At 32.3% G+C, this 16206-nt stretch overlaps 1 protein-coding gene across 2 annotated transcripts; it reads right to left on the minus strand.

Moving 5' to 3' along the window:
• Positions 1-12288: 12288 nt before the first annotated feature.
• Positions 12289-14257, minus strand: LOC130968146 (transcription factor TCP3-like). 2 transcript variants are annotated; one of them, XM_057893252.1, is made up of 2 exons: positions 12966-14257; positions 12289-12870 (listed from the first exon to the last, which is right to left on the minus strand). In XM_057893252.1, the coding sequence occupies exon 1, from the start codon at positions 14023-14025 to the stop codon at positions 13003-13005; it is 1023 nt and encodes a 340-aa protein (XP_057749235.1). In that variant the 5' UTR covers positions 14026-14257; the 3' UTR covers positions 12289-12870; positions 12966-13002. The 2 variants fall into 2 exon arrangements, with proteins under 2 accessions (XP_057749235.1, XP_057749236.1); XM_057893253.1 differs by having other exon boundaries at positions 12289-12886.
• Positions 14258-16206: the final 1949 nt, after the last annotated feature.

Raw genomic sequence — 16206 nt, forward strand, 5'->3', positions numbered from 1 at the left:
ATATATATATATATATATAATGATTATATTTATATTTATAATTATATTTAATAAATAATACTAACAAATATATTAGAGTATATGGGTCAAATATATGAGTTATTAAATATTTTATATAAATGATTAAGATTAAACTAAAAAGTCATAAAATATTTTAAAAGTGATCGTCCATTCATCATATATACAAGTTCACTTTTTGTTGGCAAAATAGATATTCCATATATATATTCTTACTATTTTTAGTTTTTTATGGTATTTTTTAACCCGATAAATCAATAATTAATCAGGTACGAATTAGAGTTTTATTTAACAGTTTATCATTAACCAATAAATTATTACATATATGAGATGAGATTCGAATGCCGAAAATTTACTTATTATTTGTTTATATGATATATATCATTATATAAATTATACTTTAAATAAATTTTATTATATACAAAATATCTAATAATTTATATTTAAATTGAACTGATTTGTGAGATTTTGGTTATGGAAACATAAATTATAAAATATAAAATGATTCTTAAATTAAAAGAGTAACAATACAAATTATCTAGTCTATTTATTTTAATATAAGATCATTGATATCTATATAAATCTTTTTGTATTTATTTAAAAAATCTTATCTATCTAAAAAGATTTTTTAAAATTTAAATTCTTTTTTAAAAATATCAAAATAAAAATTAAAAAAAATAACTCAAAAAATAAAATAAGTTATATTAATTTAAAAAAACGTTTAATGCCAAAAATTAAAAATACATATAAGCGCCATTTTGAGCACTTCAAATAAAAAATTAAAAACTATATTGTCTCTAATAATTTCTTCGTCAACACCCTCAAACATATCTAGTCGCAGCCCACTAATAACCCTAGTTCTAACTCAGTAACTCCACTCTCTACTCTCCAGTGCTCCAACCCTCAGCACAAAACTCCTTATCCCCTTACACTTTCAAAGTGTCGAAATTCCACTCCTCTCTCTTCTCCGTCATTGATGCCACCGGATAGCACCATCGTGGAAGCACGACCCATTCCTCTTCCTTTCCTTTTCTCGTAGTGATTCTCTCTCCCCGTCGCCCTCCGCGGCTCCACACACCACCTATGTCTGCATCATCAACGAACTCCTCTTTCTTTTCCGCTGTCAACGAACTCATTTCTCTTCTCTGCCATCGACAAACTCTTCTCTCTTCTCAGCCTCTCACGCGGCGGCGCGACCCTTTCCTCTCGCTCTCCCTTCTTCGTAGCTCTTCTCTCTCCGTTCTCCCCCATGGCGCCACGCACCAGCATCTGCCATCATCCTCCCCGCACCAACAGCCGCGGTTGTCCTCCATTCATAAATAATAGCGTGCACTAGAAATTGAGCCTCCGTGTCAGTTTGGTTATATTTTTTATTGTTGATTGTTGTTCTTTTATTTCTTCACTGTTGGCTTTTGCTATTTTTTTTTGAAATTGTAGTGATAATTTAGGGTTTGATTTTTGTTCTATTTATTTATTTTTTTGCTTTGTTTATTTTTTTTGTTCTGTTTATTAGGGTTTTTATTTTTTAATTTTATTTTGAAGTTCTGTTTTTATGATTCTAATTTTTGATGTTCTATTTGTAAGTGTGTTGTTATGATTCTAATTTTTTAATTTCTATTTTATGATTCTCTTTCCTTGATCATAAGATGTTTTTGCATGGGTAAGAAAATAACAGGTCTATGTCTAGGGATCACAGTTATAATACGTTATGTTTCATTGCAGAAAAAAAATTACCCAATGTAGTGCAAGAGAAAGAATTTAATTTTGATGATACTAGGATTATGATAGGAGTATGTTGGAGTGAATCTAATCCTGATATTTGCAAGGTAAATAGTTTTGCTTAATTTTAAAGTAGTGGCAAAAATTTAGAATTTTCTGTTTTATAATTCATGTTTGGTTTTTTCTAGGTAGATATGTTCTTACATAAATCTATCTACTTGCTTGTCTCATGTTTTTTGGACACTGTTGTTTGTGTTTTTTTTAGAAGAAGCTATACAAAGTTTGTCAACTGTGTCCATGTTTCATGAGAACATACAACTAAACTTGATCAGTTGGGTAACTTAGAAATCTATTACTTCTTATTTATTTGGGGGTTGATCTTTTTTGTTAGTGTCATAATCTATAATTTCTGCTTTTATAGTTTCAACTGTGCTTTGTCTATAACCTTTACATACTAAAATTTTACTTTGCATTCTTTCCACGTTAGAGGAGCTGGCATTTACCTTTTTTTTCATTTTTGAAAAATAAATTTTATTACAAGAGAATTTGTGATTCTTAATTCTTCTCTTCTTCTGAACAGCTTGATTTATTTAGCTCAATATTACTGATATAATAGTATTGAATACTCTTACTATGGATACATGCCACAGAAAGAAGCATATTGCTTTCTTGACAAATTTTGTCATAGATTGAGAAAGTAGTTTATCCACTTGGATTTGACGATGAAAACTCATTTTCTAGTCTATTATGACATTTTAATCTGCTGTAATTTTATGGATGTTAATAATCTTTAGATTTATACTATTTAGTTGGTAATAAGAATAAGAATGTCAAGCCTCTTATTTTTATATAGTAACCAGGTGTAATGTCTATATTGCGTAATTTTTAACTAGCCGGCATAATCTAGATCTTTCATCTTAAATACTAATGTTTGCTTGAAGAGAAGATACTTTTGTTCAACGATATACTGTTTGATACTGTATCTTCATTTTTTCTGGTAAAATACTTTACTTACAAGAAAAAACTGCTTGCGTAATTTGTGCTCATGTGATGATTTGTTTTGCTACATAGGAATTCTTCAGATGCCCTGCTATATTTCAACAAATGCACAAAAATACGACTCTTTTCATTTTAAGGGTAAGCATTTTATATTTTATTCTTGAAATTGTAATTTTATTACTTCTTTTTCTGCTCATTGGAAGTGATTTTTTGTGACCTTTAAATTGCTATTTTTTGTAGAATAAATTGATTGGTTAAATAGTTTATAATCTTCTTAGGCTTATCTTCTTTTCATTTTCTTGCTCATGCTTGCATTACTAAAATAGATAATTCTCCTCATATTTTGTGCACAATAATAAAAGGAAAGATGATGGAGAAAATAATATTTCTATCTTGCCTAGCAGTATCTCAGTAAATCAACCAACTATGTTTACGAATATAGATACTAATGTGGATACCTACAGTTTTGAAGAAACAAATTTGTAGTTTAATACATTTACCTTACTGTATCAATTGCCAAGTCTTAGGTGTTGTTTATTTGTATTTTTTATTTTATAAAAAATTTTAATGTACAATGAGAAATTGAGATGTATAATGTATAATAAATTTTATAGAAGCGTGATCACATTTGTGCAGCTAGATTGAAACATCTCTAAATAAGTGAGTGAATACTTACTTTTACATGATATTGTAACTGATCTTTTTTCTTTGTTAGTTTACTAATTAAGTCATATTTTTTAGACCTTTTGAATAGATAGAATAGGCATTTGATCAAGCCCAAAGCTTGGTTATTATTAGGTTAAGGTTCAATACTGAATTGCTTTAAACATGATTTGAACTTTTTTAAACATGTATAATTTTGATTTTGATGAACTAATTATATTTGTATGCATTATAATATTAGTTCAATGACCAAAATAAAAAATAATGAGGTTTATTTTAGTATACCGACTAGGACTGGAAGTGAGACAAGCCAGCTCATGAGTTAGCTCGAGCTCGACTCATTAATAGCTCGATAAGCTAAGCTCGTGAGCTAGTGAGTCAAGCTTGAGCTTGAAATTGAGCTCATAAATTAAATGAGCCGAGCTTGAGCTTGGATAAGCTCAGCTCATTAGCTCGTAAGCTGACTCGATTATATATATATATATATATATATATATATATATATATATATACACATTTAATCTATATTTTTAATATTATATATATACATATGAAATAGTACTATATAATTATATATATTAATGATCTTAATTATTTAAAATTTTATATTTATTTTTTACATATAATTTTGATGTAGAACATAAATAAAAAATTTATAATTTATTGATAGATAACAATATATAAAATTGATCTTTTTAAATATTTTTTAAAATATATAAGTTATAAACAACGATGCTAAATTAAGTGGTAGCAACAAATTATTAGATCAAAGCCAGATCGAGAACCAAAGTGTAGAAGCTCGCAGAAGGCAGCAACAATGTTTCTTGAAGCAGCGAGGAGATGAGCAGCGACGAGGGGATGAGCAACAATGAGGAGATGAATGGCAGCAACATGAGATGAATGACAACGGCGGGAGATGAACGGTTGCACGAGATTAGGGTTCGTCATTCATATTTCTCATATGCAGCAACATTAATCACTTGAATTAAAAGAGTAACAGAAAATGGTAGTGGCGGTTTAAACTGCCAAAATCAACTAAACCCCCCATAAAAACCATGAGAATTCTGTACAACTGCCGTAAAATTATGGCAATTTTAATCTTTTTTTTTTTTCGTGGTGTGGTGCCTTTTCAAAAATTTTGTTTGCTGAAAATTGTGCAGTAATAAGGAGATGTGTACTCGATTTGCTGAAAAATATGGTGTGTTGCACAATATAATTCAATTAGAGTATTTTTGTCACATTACCTACAAGGTGTGTGTGTGTTTGAATGTGAATAGTTTGATCCAAGTCCATGACTAGGAACACGAGAGTATAAGGACTACAACATTGGTGCGGGAAATTGAACTCCGCATAACTGAATCGTCAAGTGCACCAGATCGTCCAAGTAATACCTCAGGTGAGTGAGGATCGAATCCTATGGAGATTATCGAATTGAGTAAGCAATGACTATCTTGTAAATCTTAGTCAGACGATTAGAAAAGATGGTTGTTTTTTGAAAGCATAAACGAAAGTAAAGGAAATGAAATACCAGATTGATGTGAAAACAATAATATAGATTTAGTTAAGGCTTCAGAGATGCGTATTCTTTCCGGATTAACTTTTTTTACTGTCTACTTCAATAACGAATGATTCATTCAATGGCAGTCGTAATTGACCAACTCATGTAGCATCCTCATCAAGTTAGCCTCTTCTAAACCATAGCAGTCCACCATATCCAAGCAACTCATGTAGTATCCTCATCAAGTTAACTCATGGCTTCCCACTATAGTCGAAGGTGAAGACCTAAGCAATCCACCCCCCTTCGCGATCCTACTCAAAATGCCAAAGACAAGGTCGGATCTTCCAGATCAGGGAACACTGCTTCTCAGACTCTAGCCTTAATGCCACAGAGACTTCAGTAACCCACGGTTAATGGGATTTTATGTCACTTATCCATAGTCACCCAGGCACGCTCTTGGAATCCGCAGTGCACTCTCTAGCTGTGGTTTAATGCTATCTGGGTCAGAACTCACACAGAACCCATGTAGAACAAGAATGATTGTCACGGGTCATTCTCAATTCATGAGATGAAGAACAAGAATGCACAAGAGAATGAAATCAAACGTGTATTGAAATAAAAACAGTAATATTATTAATCCATGAGAATCAGCCGAGCTCCTAACCCTAACTTAGGAGGTTTAGTAGCTTATAGCTTACAGAAAGTAATGTAAAATGTAAAAATGGCAAATATCTCTAACAGTGGTGATATTTGTTCTATATATAATAACCTAATAACTAAGAAGTACAAAAAGTATGACAAACTAGACTAGAGGTGTGAAGATCCATCCTTGGGCCCACTTTGGTTGAGTACTTGGGCTGAGCTTGGTGTCCAACATGAAGAATGGGCGTTGAACGCCCATTAGGGAGTTGATCCACGCTGCCTTGCTTCTTTGTGGGCATTGAACGCCCCAAAGAGGGTAGTTCTTGGGCGTTCAACGCTGGCCTGTCTCCTTGGGGCATTAAACATCAGCAAGGGAGTAGCTTCTTGGCGTTCAATGCCCCAATATGGGCAGGCTTCTTTGAAGAAAAGTATAAACCATTATATATTGATGGAAAGCTCTGAGATTTAGCTTTCTAAAGCCATTGAGAATGCATCATTTGGACCTTTGTAGTTCTAGAAATGCTCGTTTGAATGCACGGAGGTCAGAATCTGACAGCATCTGCTATGCTTTCCTTACCTCTGAATCAGACTTTGCCAAAGCTCCTCAATTTCAGCCAGAAATTACCTGAAATCATGATAAAATACAACAACTCAAAGTAGAATCCAAAAATGTGAATTTTTCATTAAAACCTATGAAAACATAATAAAACTTAAACCAAACATAACTAAAACACTATGAAAATGATGCCAAAAAGCGTATAAAATATCCGCTCATCAAACATCACTGAAGTAAATGTGGCCAAAAAATATAGGCATTATGATCCTTTTATTCTACCTCAAAATACACTGCAAGTATACTATTTTACTTACCTGGGATCATGCAAGTTTAGTTGGATGGTTATAGTTAAAACTAAACCAAGAGGTTGTATTGAGTGATGGAACAGAGGGTCAAGAACCTTACTAAATTGATGATCCAACTCCTCTGAATATGGTGGTTGATATAGGTGATCTGATCATTTTTAAGTTAACTATTATGGATGATGATATCATTGACCTTAGGATAGATGACAATATGCTACCACTAGAAGATGACAGTGAAGAAGAAGACGAGTTCGATGATCAGGAAGTTACCTCAGAATGGGAGGATGAACTAGAGGAAGAAGATGAAAATCCGAATAAGGGTAACCGAGTATAGTTAACTAGATTGTTATATGTTTAAACTTTAATTAGATTGTTATATAATTATACAGTGCACGCTAGTCTTAGTTCTATCTTTTGTATTTTTTATTAAACTTTAATTAGATCATTATATAATTACATTGCACACTAGCCACATAACTGTTTTCATTCTCGTTTTAGGTAGACATGACTTCAGGCAAAGGTATTGAGAGTTGGCTTCGTGGTCAGAGTAGAGGGGAAGGACACTAGTAGCACCCATGAGACTTTTTCGTTATCACCCTCTATCTCGGCTACCTCTGGAATGTCACAGGCACTGGATGGGTGCATATGGTTACCCCTTCATCATAGTCCTTAACCCCAATTATGTGGGTCCTGTTGCGCTATCCCCACCTTCAGTAAGTCATCTTGCTGCTTCACCCGAGTGAACACCTCCACCACCTTCACTCGTTCACCAGCTCACCACATCGATGATGCCACCTCCAATGACAGACACTACAGTGTCAGAATCCTCACATTGATCCTAATCAGATTCTCCAATACTGCTGCCAGTCATTAGGATGACGATTTGGCTTTAGACCACGTGGGTACTATTTTAATTGGTTTTAAACGCAATTTATTTTGAAATTATTAAACAATATTTGTATTTACTAATCTTAAGTTCTTCATTAATAGGTTTGCACTGGATAACAATGCCTGTACATAGGAGTGTACTAATATTATTAAGTTGATGTACAACCACCCATGGTCAAACTACAAGAAGATCCATACTAAGACCAGAGAGCAATAGTTTCACAACTGAGTGATAAATACTTATTCAAACTTTAGTTAGTTTCTATCTTCTATTTCATTTATGTATTTAATTTCAATTAACTATGCTAATTGTTGCCTTGTGCAGGAGAAATTTATATTAGAAAAGATTCAGGATGTCATGATTAAGAAAATCTTCGACCATCACATGGATAGGTGGCTTCCGCAGATGCTTGAAGCTGTGCGTGAGAGGTGCGACCACCTTACTCAGAGGCTCTGCTCAAACATTAAAAAGGCTCCTATGCATATTGGGAGACTAATAAGGGGTTCAAGTATCGCCAAGTCAAAAACAGGACGCCAACAGGGCATCAGCTAGGTTGTCCAAATATACTAGCGGGTTAACGACTTTCATGATGACAAAGGCCTAGTATGTAACTTGTTTTAGTATGGTAAATTCGTTTTATCCTTGATTTTTAAATAATTGTCACTTTATTTAACCTATTATTTCAATATGTGCAGTTTAAGTCATTGGATCATGAAGCGACGACGGCAAAGACCTTCAAGTATACTCATACTTTGAAGGAGAACAAAGAGAGATTTGTCGATCAGCGATCTGCAAATTATTATGTAAGTAAACATCATGGTTTATTTTGTAACATATATTCGTTTTCAATTAATTGTCGTCCTAATAACTTTTGGAATGTAGGTTTTACACGCAAAACCTGGAGGCCGCTACCCAGCAATTTCAGCGGAATGAGGAGAACGGCAACAACTCCTCTACTTCCGTCGTCTATCCTGATGTGGTGTGGCGTGAGACTGCATCCAAGCCGAACTAAAAACGTGTCTACGGGCTGGGGTCATTCTTTGCCAACAACCTCCGTACCTCCATCCTTAAAGCTTTGTCCACCTCAACCACCAGCCCTGCCATTTCCGAGGACAACAATTTGTAGGAGTCGGTTTATAGCCTCACTTAGAGCCTTCAGGACCAGGGTCACTAGCTGTATTTGGATAAGGAGAAGTATAACAAGCTCCTCGCATGCATGACAACGAGGGATACTCGCGATGTAGAGACAAAGTCCCTGAGGTAGAAGCTCAGGCGGGAGGTGGAGCAGATTCAGCGGATGCGGCTTCTTCAGATGGTGGTGTACTATGACCAAATGCGCGTTGTTCCTGAAGGGCTCCTCGTTCTCTGCACAGCAACCAGGATAGGCACCGACATGACCACCTAGACCGCCGCCACCGTAGAAGGACTAGGAAAAATATTGCAATGATGACTATCAGGACCCATAGGTAGCATTTGTTTTGAGGTATTAGGACATAGACTGGGAGACTGAGACTCAATATCATGTTTGTTAGCTTAGAGACTGGTACTAAAATTTTTGTTTCTGTCTCTAAAATTTTAGTATTTCAGTACCTCCAAAAAGTGGAGACACAGGGACTGAAATTTTTAGAGACGGAAACTGAAACTTTAATAACATTTTATATTTAAAATACCTTCATTTCAATTAATTAGTTCCAATTTTACCCTTTGTACAAATTAAATTAGAGATTCATTCTTGTTTCAATTTCTGTCTCCCACTTTGCACCAAATAGAATACTGAGATTTATTTCAGTCTCTGTCTCTGAGTTTCTATCTCTCAGTCTCAATCTTTCAATTTCTGTCTCTCTATCAAACGCTACCATAATAACTAGGATTTTTTTTTATTTGTTTGACAGTATTTTATTCTTTGTGTTTTCATTTTGTACACTTGATATTTAACAGGATATATAATTGGTTGTTTTTGTTAAAAATACTACTTGATTTTCACTAATAGAGATTTAACTATTAATTATTGACTATCGTGTTCTAACAGGTTAAAAAAAGATTGTCAAATTTACCATGGTTAATCCATTGGTAAATTTTAATTTAATAAATATAGAATAATATATTACTGTTGGATTTATCGAAAAAAAATTCAACGGTAATGTGACGTGAAACCAGGATGCATAACGTCAAAGTTATCGTTGAAAATTACTTGGTAACCGGCGAGGACTTTACTGTTGGATTGTGTCTTACGCTAAATTCAATGATAATAAATTTATCGACAATTTTTTTTAATTCCTCTAGTAACGACGGTATTCAGCGAATTTTTTGTATTGAATTGGCAATGTCATTCTTATTAATATGTATATTCTTTCTTCAATTTCTATAGGTAAAAAAATTTAAAATCACTAATATTTTTTAATTCTTATATAATAAATTTAACCAATATATATGAAGAAGGTAATGAAAAATAGAAAAAAAAATCTTAAATAACTATTGACAATTATCCTAAAAGAATAACGAAGTTCCTAATAAAAAATGTCATTTCTAGCTAATATTTAATAGACAGATTAATTGATTAACTTATCATGTAAATACGCTTCATTAACTCAAAAGAGATCATTGACGAAAGAACCATTTAATCTTATAAACTAAAGATCGAAGATTAGAAAGTATTTTTTTTTATTAGAAACTTCGTGATCTTTTAAATAAATTATCAGGATCAGGATAGATAATTACCTTATTTTTTTTATTTTCATTTTGATTTGTTTTGTTTTTATGTTTTTGCCTTTTCATGGGGGCAAGAATCCCTTTTCGAGTTTTATAGAATTTGAATCAAAGATGAACGGAAAAGTCAACAAGATCTGATGGGGTAAACGGCGCGGTCCCTCTCAAAAACTTCGCCACTTTTGCTATGCTTGTCAACATATAATATAAACAGCTTCAACTAATAATTTTACATGGCAACTACTATATATAAATCAAGTGGAACTGATCATGTATCACTTTTCCAATTATTGTTTAACTTCTTATTTTTAGTAGTTACAAAAGTTAAAATGATTTTAAAGTGTTTCCCATACCGGTGGATTTTTGTATTGGCAATGGGGCCATGGACGCCAAAATTGTTTATAAAACTTTTAGTAGAACTTGTTTATTTGATGTGATTTGTTCAATCAACTAGTTTTTGTTGCACACACAGGTGCTTTGCGTTCAAGTTTCACCTTTTTCATTCATTTAATATATATTTTTTTCAAATAAAAACTACAACTAATTAATTATATTGAAGACCAACAAAACTTTTATATACTCTCAATATCACTCCCTGCAAGAAAAAGAAAAGCTAAGGACGTCTCCCTCCATAAAAAAACAATGAATTAATTATTTTGAAGCTAATGTAAACAAAGTTAAAAAATAAGTTAGAAGATGATTTTCTAAATGATAGTTTAGTTATTTATATTAAAAATTACTAAATTTTTTTTATTTTAATTCAATTATTAAAAAATTTCAACTCATTTAAAATTATCTTTATTTGTAAAAGTACTTATTTTGTGTCATATTTCTGACAAAATTAAAAATAATTGTGTATAAATTTTATTTTCATATAAATATCATTATACAATTTTTATGCTAAAATTTTTTATTAGCCCTTCTAAAAGTTAAGAACACTATTGGTTTTCCACCTCATAAACTAGCATTTTAAGTTGAATTAAGACCACCAAATTTTAATTAGAATGTTATCAAAATTTATCTTAAAATTGTTAATAGCCTACTCATAGATATTTAATCTCCTCTTGGACAAGAGAAAGACAGATAAAATAATTTAAAATATGAATTAGGACCACTCAATTATGTGTTTGGAATTAATAGATACATAAAATGCATGTGTGTGTGTGTTTAGATACATTATTATTTATTACAATGTTTTGAATATTTCATTGTTTTGAATAATTGAGAATGGGAAATATGTAATTGCCTAGAATCTGTTTCTGTCTCATGAGAAAAATGAGCATTTAATTTCAACAAGTTATATATCTAGATATTTCCTTCATTCTATAATGTTAGCTTTTTTTAAAGAATTTATAATGTTCTATATTCATTGTCGTTTTACAACTTTAATAAACAAAATTTGTATACCATTTGTACCACCTCTAATTTTTTTTTTTCTGCCACATTCTTTATCTTGATATGATATCTGAGTTTCTCTTCTTTGGTATTTTAGTCATGTAAACTTAATATTTCAGAAAACATAGAACATATTATAATGTAGATCGTATCGAATTTTACGTCTAAAACATAAATTAAATGTGGTAAGACGTTATGACCTCTAAAATAAAATATAATATATATATATATATATATATATATATATATAATAGTTTAACTAAAAATAAAAAAAATGAAAAAATAAGATCAAAAATGCATGACATTCGAAAAACGATTAAATAAAAAGTTTATATAAAAAATTAAAAAAATAAATATATAAATAGAATTTCAAAAGATAGATATATAATCAAGTTCTAAATTCGAGTTGCAAAACAAAAGCTGGCTAGAATATATACATCAATATTTGCTTAACCTCATGAATTAACTTTGAATAAAATAATGACATTACGGAATCCGTAAATGAGTATCCCTGAAGGTCATATGTTACGTTGTTATACAAAAAAATGAACTATTTCAGCTGAGCGTTCTTGATTTTCAAAAAAGAATGTTTGTTCTTGACAATGATCCCAAATTGTTAAAATAAAAAAAAAAAACAAATAAAGATTTCTGTTAACAATATTTTCTTAATATCTGAATATAATGTACAACCAAGAAAATAAATGTCAACAAAACCATTATTTAAATAGGTTTTCTTTTTGAAAGAAAGTACACTAGTCATCTTACACGGTATAATATAGAAACATGTAAAGCTGTTAAGCAATGAAAATCAGACGTTCTTAATGCATATTTGAAAGTACACCAATTAAATTACGTTAAAAATACTGAGCGGTTATACTTTCAGCAATTAGGCAACACATTAAAAAAAAGGCAAACACTTTATATCTTTTTATTGAAAATAACAAGATACTGTAAAAAGAACACATTACACATATCCCCAACTCTGTGGTGGCTGAGCCTGAGAAATGGTCCCTTCTTGCTACTCAACTAGTCAACTTGTTTCTACTAAATAAATTACATTTCACATAGTTTGATTATTGTTTTTGTTGAAACATGCAATTTCGTATAGAAATAAAAGCAGCACATTAGCAACATAAAATGAAATTAATTTCAATCAGAAAAACCTAATTAACATGTAAAATGGAAATGAATAATATTGCTAACCCTAACTATATATTACACTACTCTAAACAAATAAAAATATATTACAAGAAGAGATAAAGACATACACATATAGGTTATAGTCATGAATCCTCATTGACAGCGTTACACTGTTACTTGATCAAGAAGCCGACACATAGAAGAGAAATTAAATACATTGCCAAAATGTTTTTGGTGTTTTTAAGCGCAAAATTACATAAAAATTATTAACTGCAGTACCTGAGACTTGTGAAAGCTGCTAAATTGTAGAAAAGGCCGCAATTGGTTGAGTGAATTCCGTCTGCTTAAGCAAGTAACTGAGAGTAAAAAAAACGCAATTGTTGCCGCTGTTACAATGCAACAAGAATTGCGACGGTTAAGTATACACTTTCTTACCTGCAATTATATTTGTACGGCAATTCAAAACCATGGGTCAGTGGTGAGAATGAGGAGAAGCAGAAGATGGAGTGGTGTTAGAAGCAACTCCATGATGGTTCTCTTGGTCGCCTTGAATTCTAGCTGGAATGCAAAACCCTGCTGCTAATCCATCAGAAACAAACCTGCTTCCAAATATGGAAGCATGGTGAATCAGTTGTTGTGGCCTGCTGTGTTGTTGTTCCGAGGAGTTTGGGTTCATCGGAATTTCACCCCAAGATCTAAGTGATGGTGGTGGAAAACTTGACTGAAGGGACCCACTCACACTTTGGCCTAGAAATGGATGATGATGATGATTCTGCTGCGGGTTCACCATGAACCCTACCCTGTTGATATCCATGGTAGCAGCTTCGTTGTTCCAAGCTACAATCTTCTGATACTGGCTCTCAAATCCGACGTTGTTACTGGATCCAGCAGCAAAGAGAGTACCTTGATGTTGATTGGAAGGTGCTTGTTGAAACGGGTGGAGTGAAAGTCCAAGATCTTCCGTAATGGGGTTAACGTTGTTGTTGGCGGTTCTTGAAATCATCTCGTGAGGGTAGTTTTGGAAATTCATAGAGGGAGTAGCTGAGCTTGTAGGGAAGAAAGCTATGGGGTCAGTTTCAAGGTTTTGTTGCTGCTGTTGCTGAATCTGAAGCAAGTGTGAAGACGAATGGAATTGGTGATTAATAATATCATTATTATGTTCCTCCTCCTCCTCCTCTTCTTCTTGATCCTGCTGCAGCGGGGCGGCTGAGAGAGGTGGGTGCCAGGGAGGAAGCTCGGCTAGCTTGTCGATGGAGGGCTGAGCTTTCTTGATGAGCCAATCGACGGCCTTGCTGGGGCGGTCGTAGCCGAGACGGTCCTGAACGTCGTAGAATTCGATGGCGGTGTGGGCGGATAGCCTGACCCTTCTATCGCGTGGTCCTTTGGCGGTGTAGACCTTACTGTGGCGGTCTTTTCTCCCTGTGGACCTCACAATGTGTCCCCCTTCAACTTGAATAATTTCTCCTCCTTTATTACTATTGCTCCTCATCCCCATTGATCTTCTTCTCTGTTCTTTGCTTCTTTAAAGTTGGCTCTTTTTCTGTGAGAATTTATACCCTCTTTGTGTATAGCTTGTGGCTTTGGTTTTTGTGGTAGTTGATATTCAGTGTTTCATCTCTCATCTCCCTCTCTAACTCTATGCATCTTTCTCTCCCACACTCCCACTCACTCTCTCACCTGTGTCAATTTAGGTCGCATGAAGAATCCGTATTAAGACAAACATAAAAAATATCATGACACATAAAACAAATATAAAAACAGATGAAATGTTTTATCTTTATCACTTCAAATTTAGATGAAAAAGGACAAATTTTCTATTTTATCTTAATTTTCAATATTTTAATTTACTATCTTAAAATATGATAAATGGTTATTTTAAAATCCAAAAATTATAAGTTAGGGTTTTGTAAATTTGGGATCACTACAGATATGAGTGAGTTAGAATTTACAAAAATTGTGTGGTAGTCAAGTAGTGTCAAGTAAATGGTTGATGTACCGTATTGACAAGGATGTTAACTACAACTATGAATAGGTAAAAATTGGTATATTTTTGTCAAATTTCCGTATATTTTATCAAACAATTTTTAATATGAATAACGTTAAAAAGTTAAACAATTTATTATTTTTAGTCAATAATTAATTATTAATATTTAAAAATATTATCTAAAAATAAAATGTTGAATTATTCAATTAAAAATATTAGACTGTTAATTAAAAGTATTGATTAATATAAATTAAAATTTACTGGCTTTTTTTTTTTATATTTCAGTGAATGTAAATATCTTGTCTAGGGCGGAGCTCATGTAGCAAATGGCTCCCCCAAACTTTAATTTTTTTTTTATAAATTGTGTATAAATTTTAGTCTAATTTTTTTAAAAATTTTATTTATTCTTTTTTTTCATTGTAAAATTAATTTTTGGCCCGTTTATAAAAATTCAACCTAGTTTCACTCCTGCTGGTCTTAATTTATCGACTATTTTGTTTAAATTTAAACATCTTTTATTTGTTGAAATAGTTACTAAATAGAAAGGGGTGAAGGGTTTGTTTTGTAGTAACAAAAGAAAAGAAGGATTTGTTTTGTTACTCTGGCTGTTAAATTTATTTATTGAAGGGGAAGGCAGGGAAATTTAGAGTTGAGAGAGTTTGGCAGTAAGTAGAGATCGGCAGCAGGTGTCCACACAGCCTTGAATTATGATCATTCTGTGACAGCTGCTGGTCCCAAAATAAACCAGAACCTGCCATTCCAATCTTTCAGATTCCTTTTACCTAAAAAATACCCCAACACTGCGCAGTACACCCCCATCTCGGTTGTCTCTACAAAAAGTTACTTACTCACTGTCCATCTTAATTATTTATCAACTCGTCTAATTAATCGTGTACGTACGTCTATGTGTTTGGACTTATTTTCCCTTAAAAATAATTATTGATAATGAATTCAAGCCAAAAAAACAAACTATATTCAAATAAATGCCAACAAATTATTTAAAATGGTTCCGCTGGATAGAGAACAGAAAATTTAAACAAAAGGTTAGAAATTTAGCTCAATCAAATTAAAATAAATACTCCACTTAAATTATTCAACTAAAAACTTAACTAAATAATTCAAAAGTTTTAAATATCTATTATATTTTAATTTATCAAAACACCAACTTCTCTCCCAAATCTTTTACCATCGTCGTCATCGCTTAGTCGTCAACCAGTCCATTATCGTCGTTAGGATCCTCCTCACTGTCATTGGTTCATCAACAAGGATCTTTATCGGCGTTGCTCTCCTCTAGACCAAAAACGAACGGCGTCGTCGGACTCCTCCTCATGTTTTGCTGCTTGGCTTGCCACACACCATTATTACTGACGTCGTTCACCCCTAGTAAAAATAATCATCCACTTAAAGATAAAAATAATCATCCACATACCTAATGAATTGAACATTCAACATATTTTAATTATATATAACTAAACCCAATCTAATCCACATACCTAATGAATTGACTATTTTAAAGAATGATGTTATAACCATTACAAGGATTTTTTTAAACAACAGTTTTTTAACGTTGTTTAAATAATTGTATAAAAGATACGCTTAAAAATTGTTGTCGAAATTACTACACTTTAAAATCGTTCTATTATATAGTTTTAAACAACGATTTTTATAGTATTGTTGTTGAAGTTCAATTTT

This window comes from Arachis stenosperma, chromosome 3, assembly GCF_014773155.1.
Source record: "Arachis stenosperma cultivar V10309 chromosome 3, arast.V10309.gnm1.PFL2, whole genome shotgun sequence".
Classification (NCBI taxonomy): domain Eukaryota; kingdom Viridiplantae; phylum Streptophyta; class Magnoliopsida; order Fabales; family Fabaceae; genus Arachis; species Arachis stenosperma.

What these genes read in the sequence shown, in the direction of transcription:
- LOC130968146 (XM_057893252.1), bottom strand. Translation starts at nt 14,025, where the DNA reads ATGGGGATGAGGAGCAATAGTAATAAAGGAGGAGAAATTATTCAAGTT.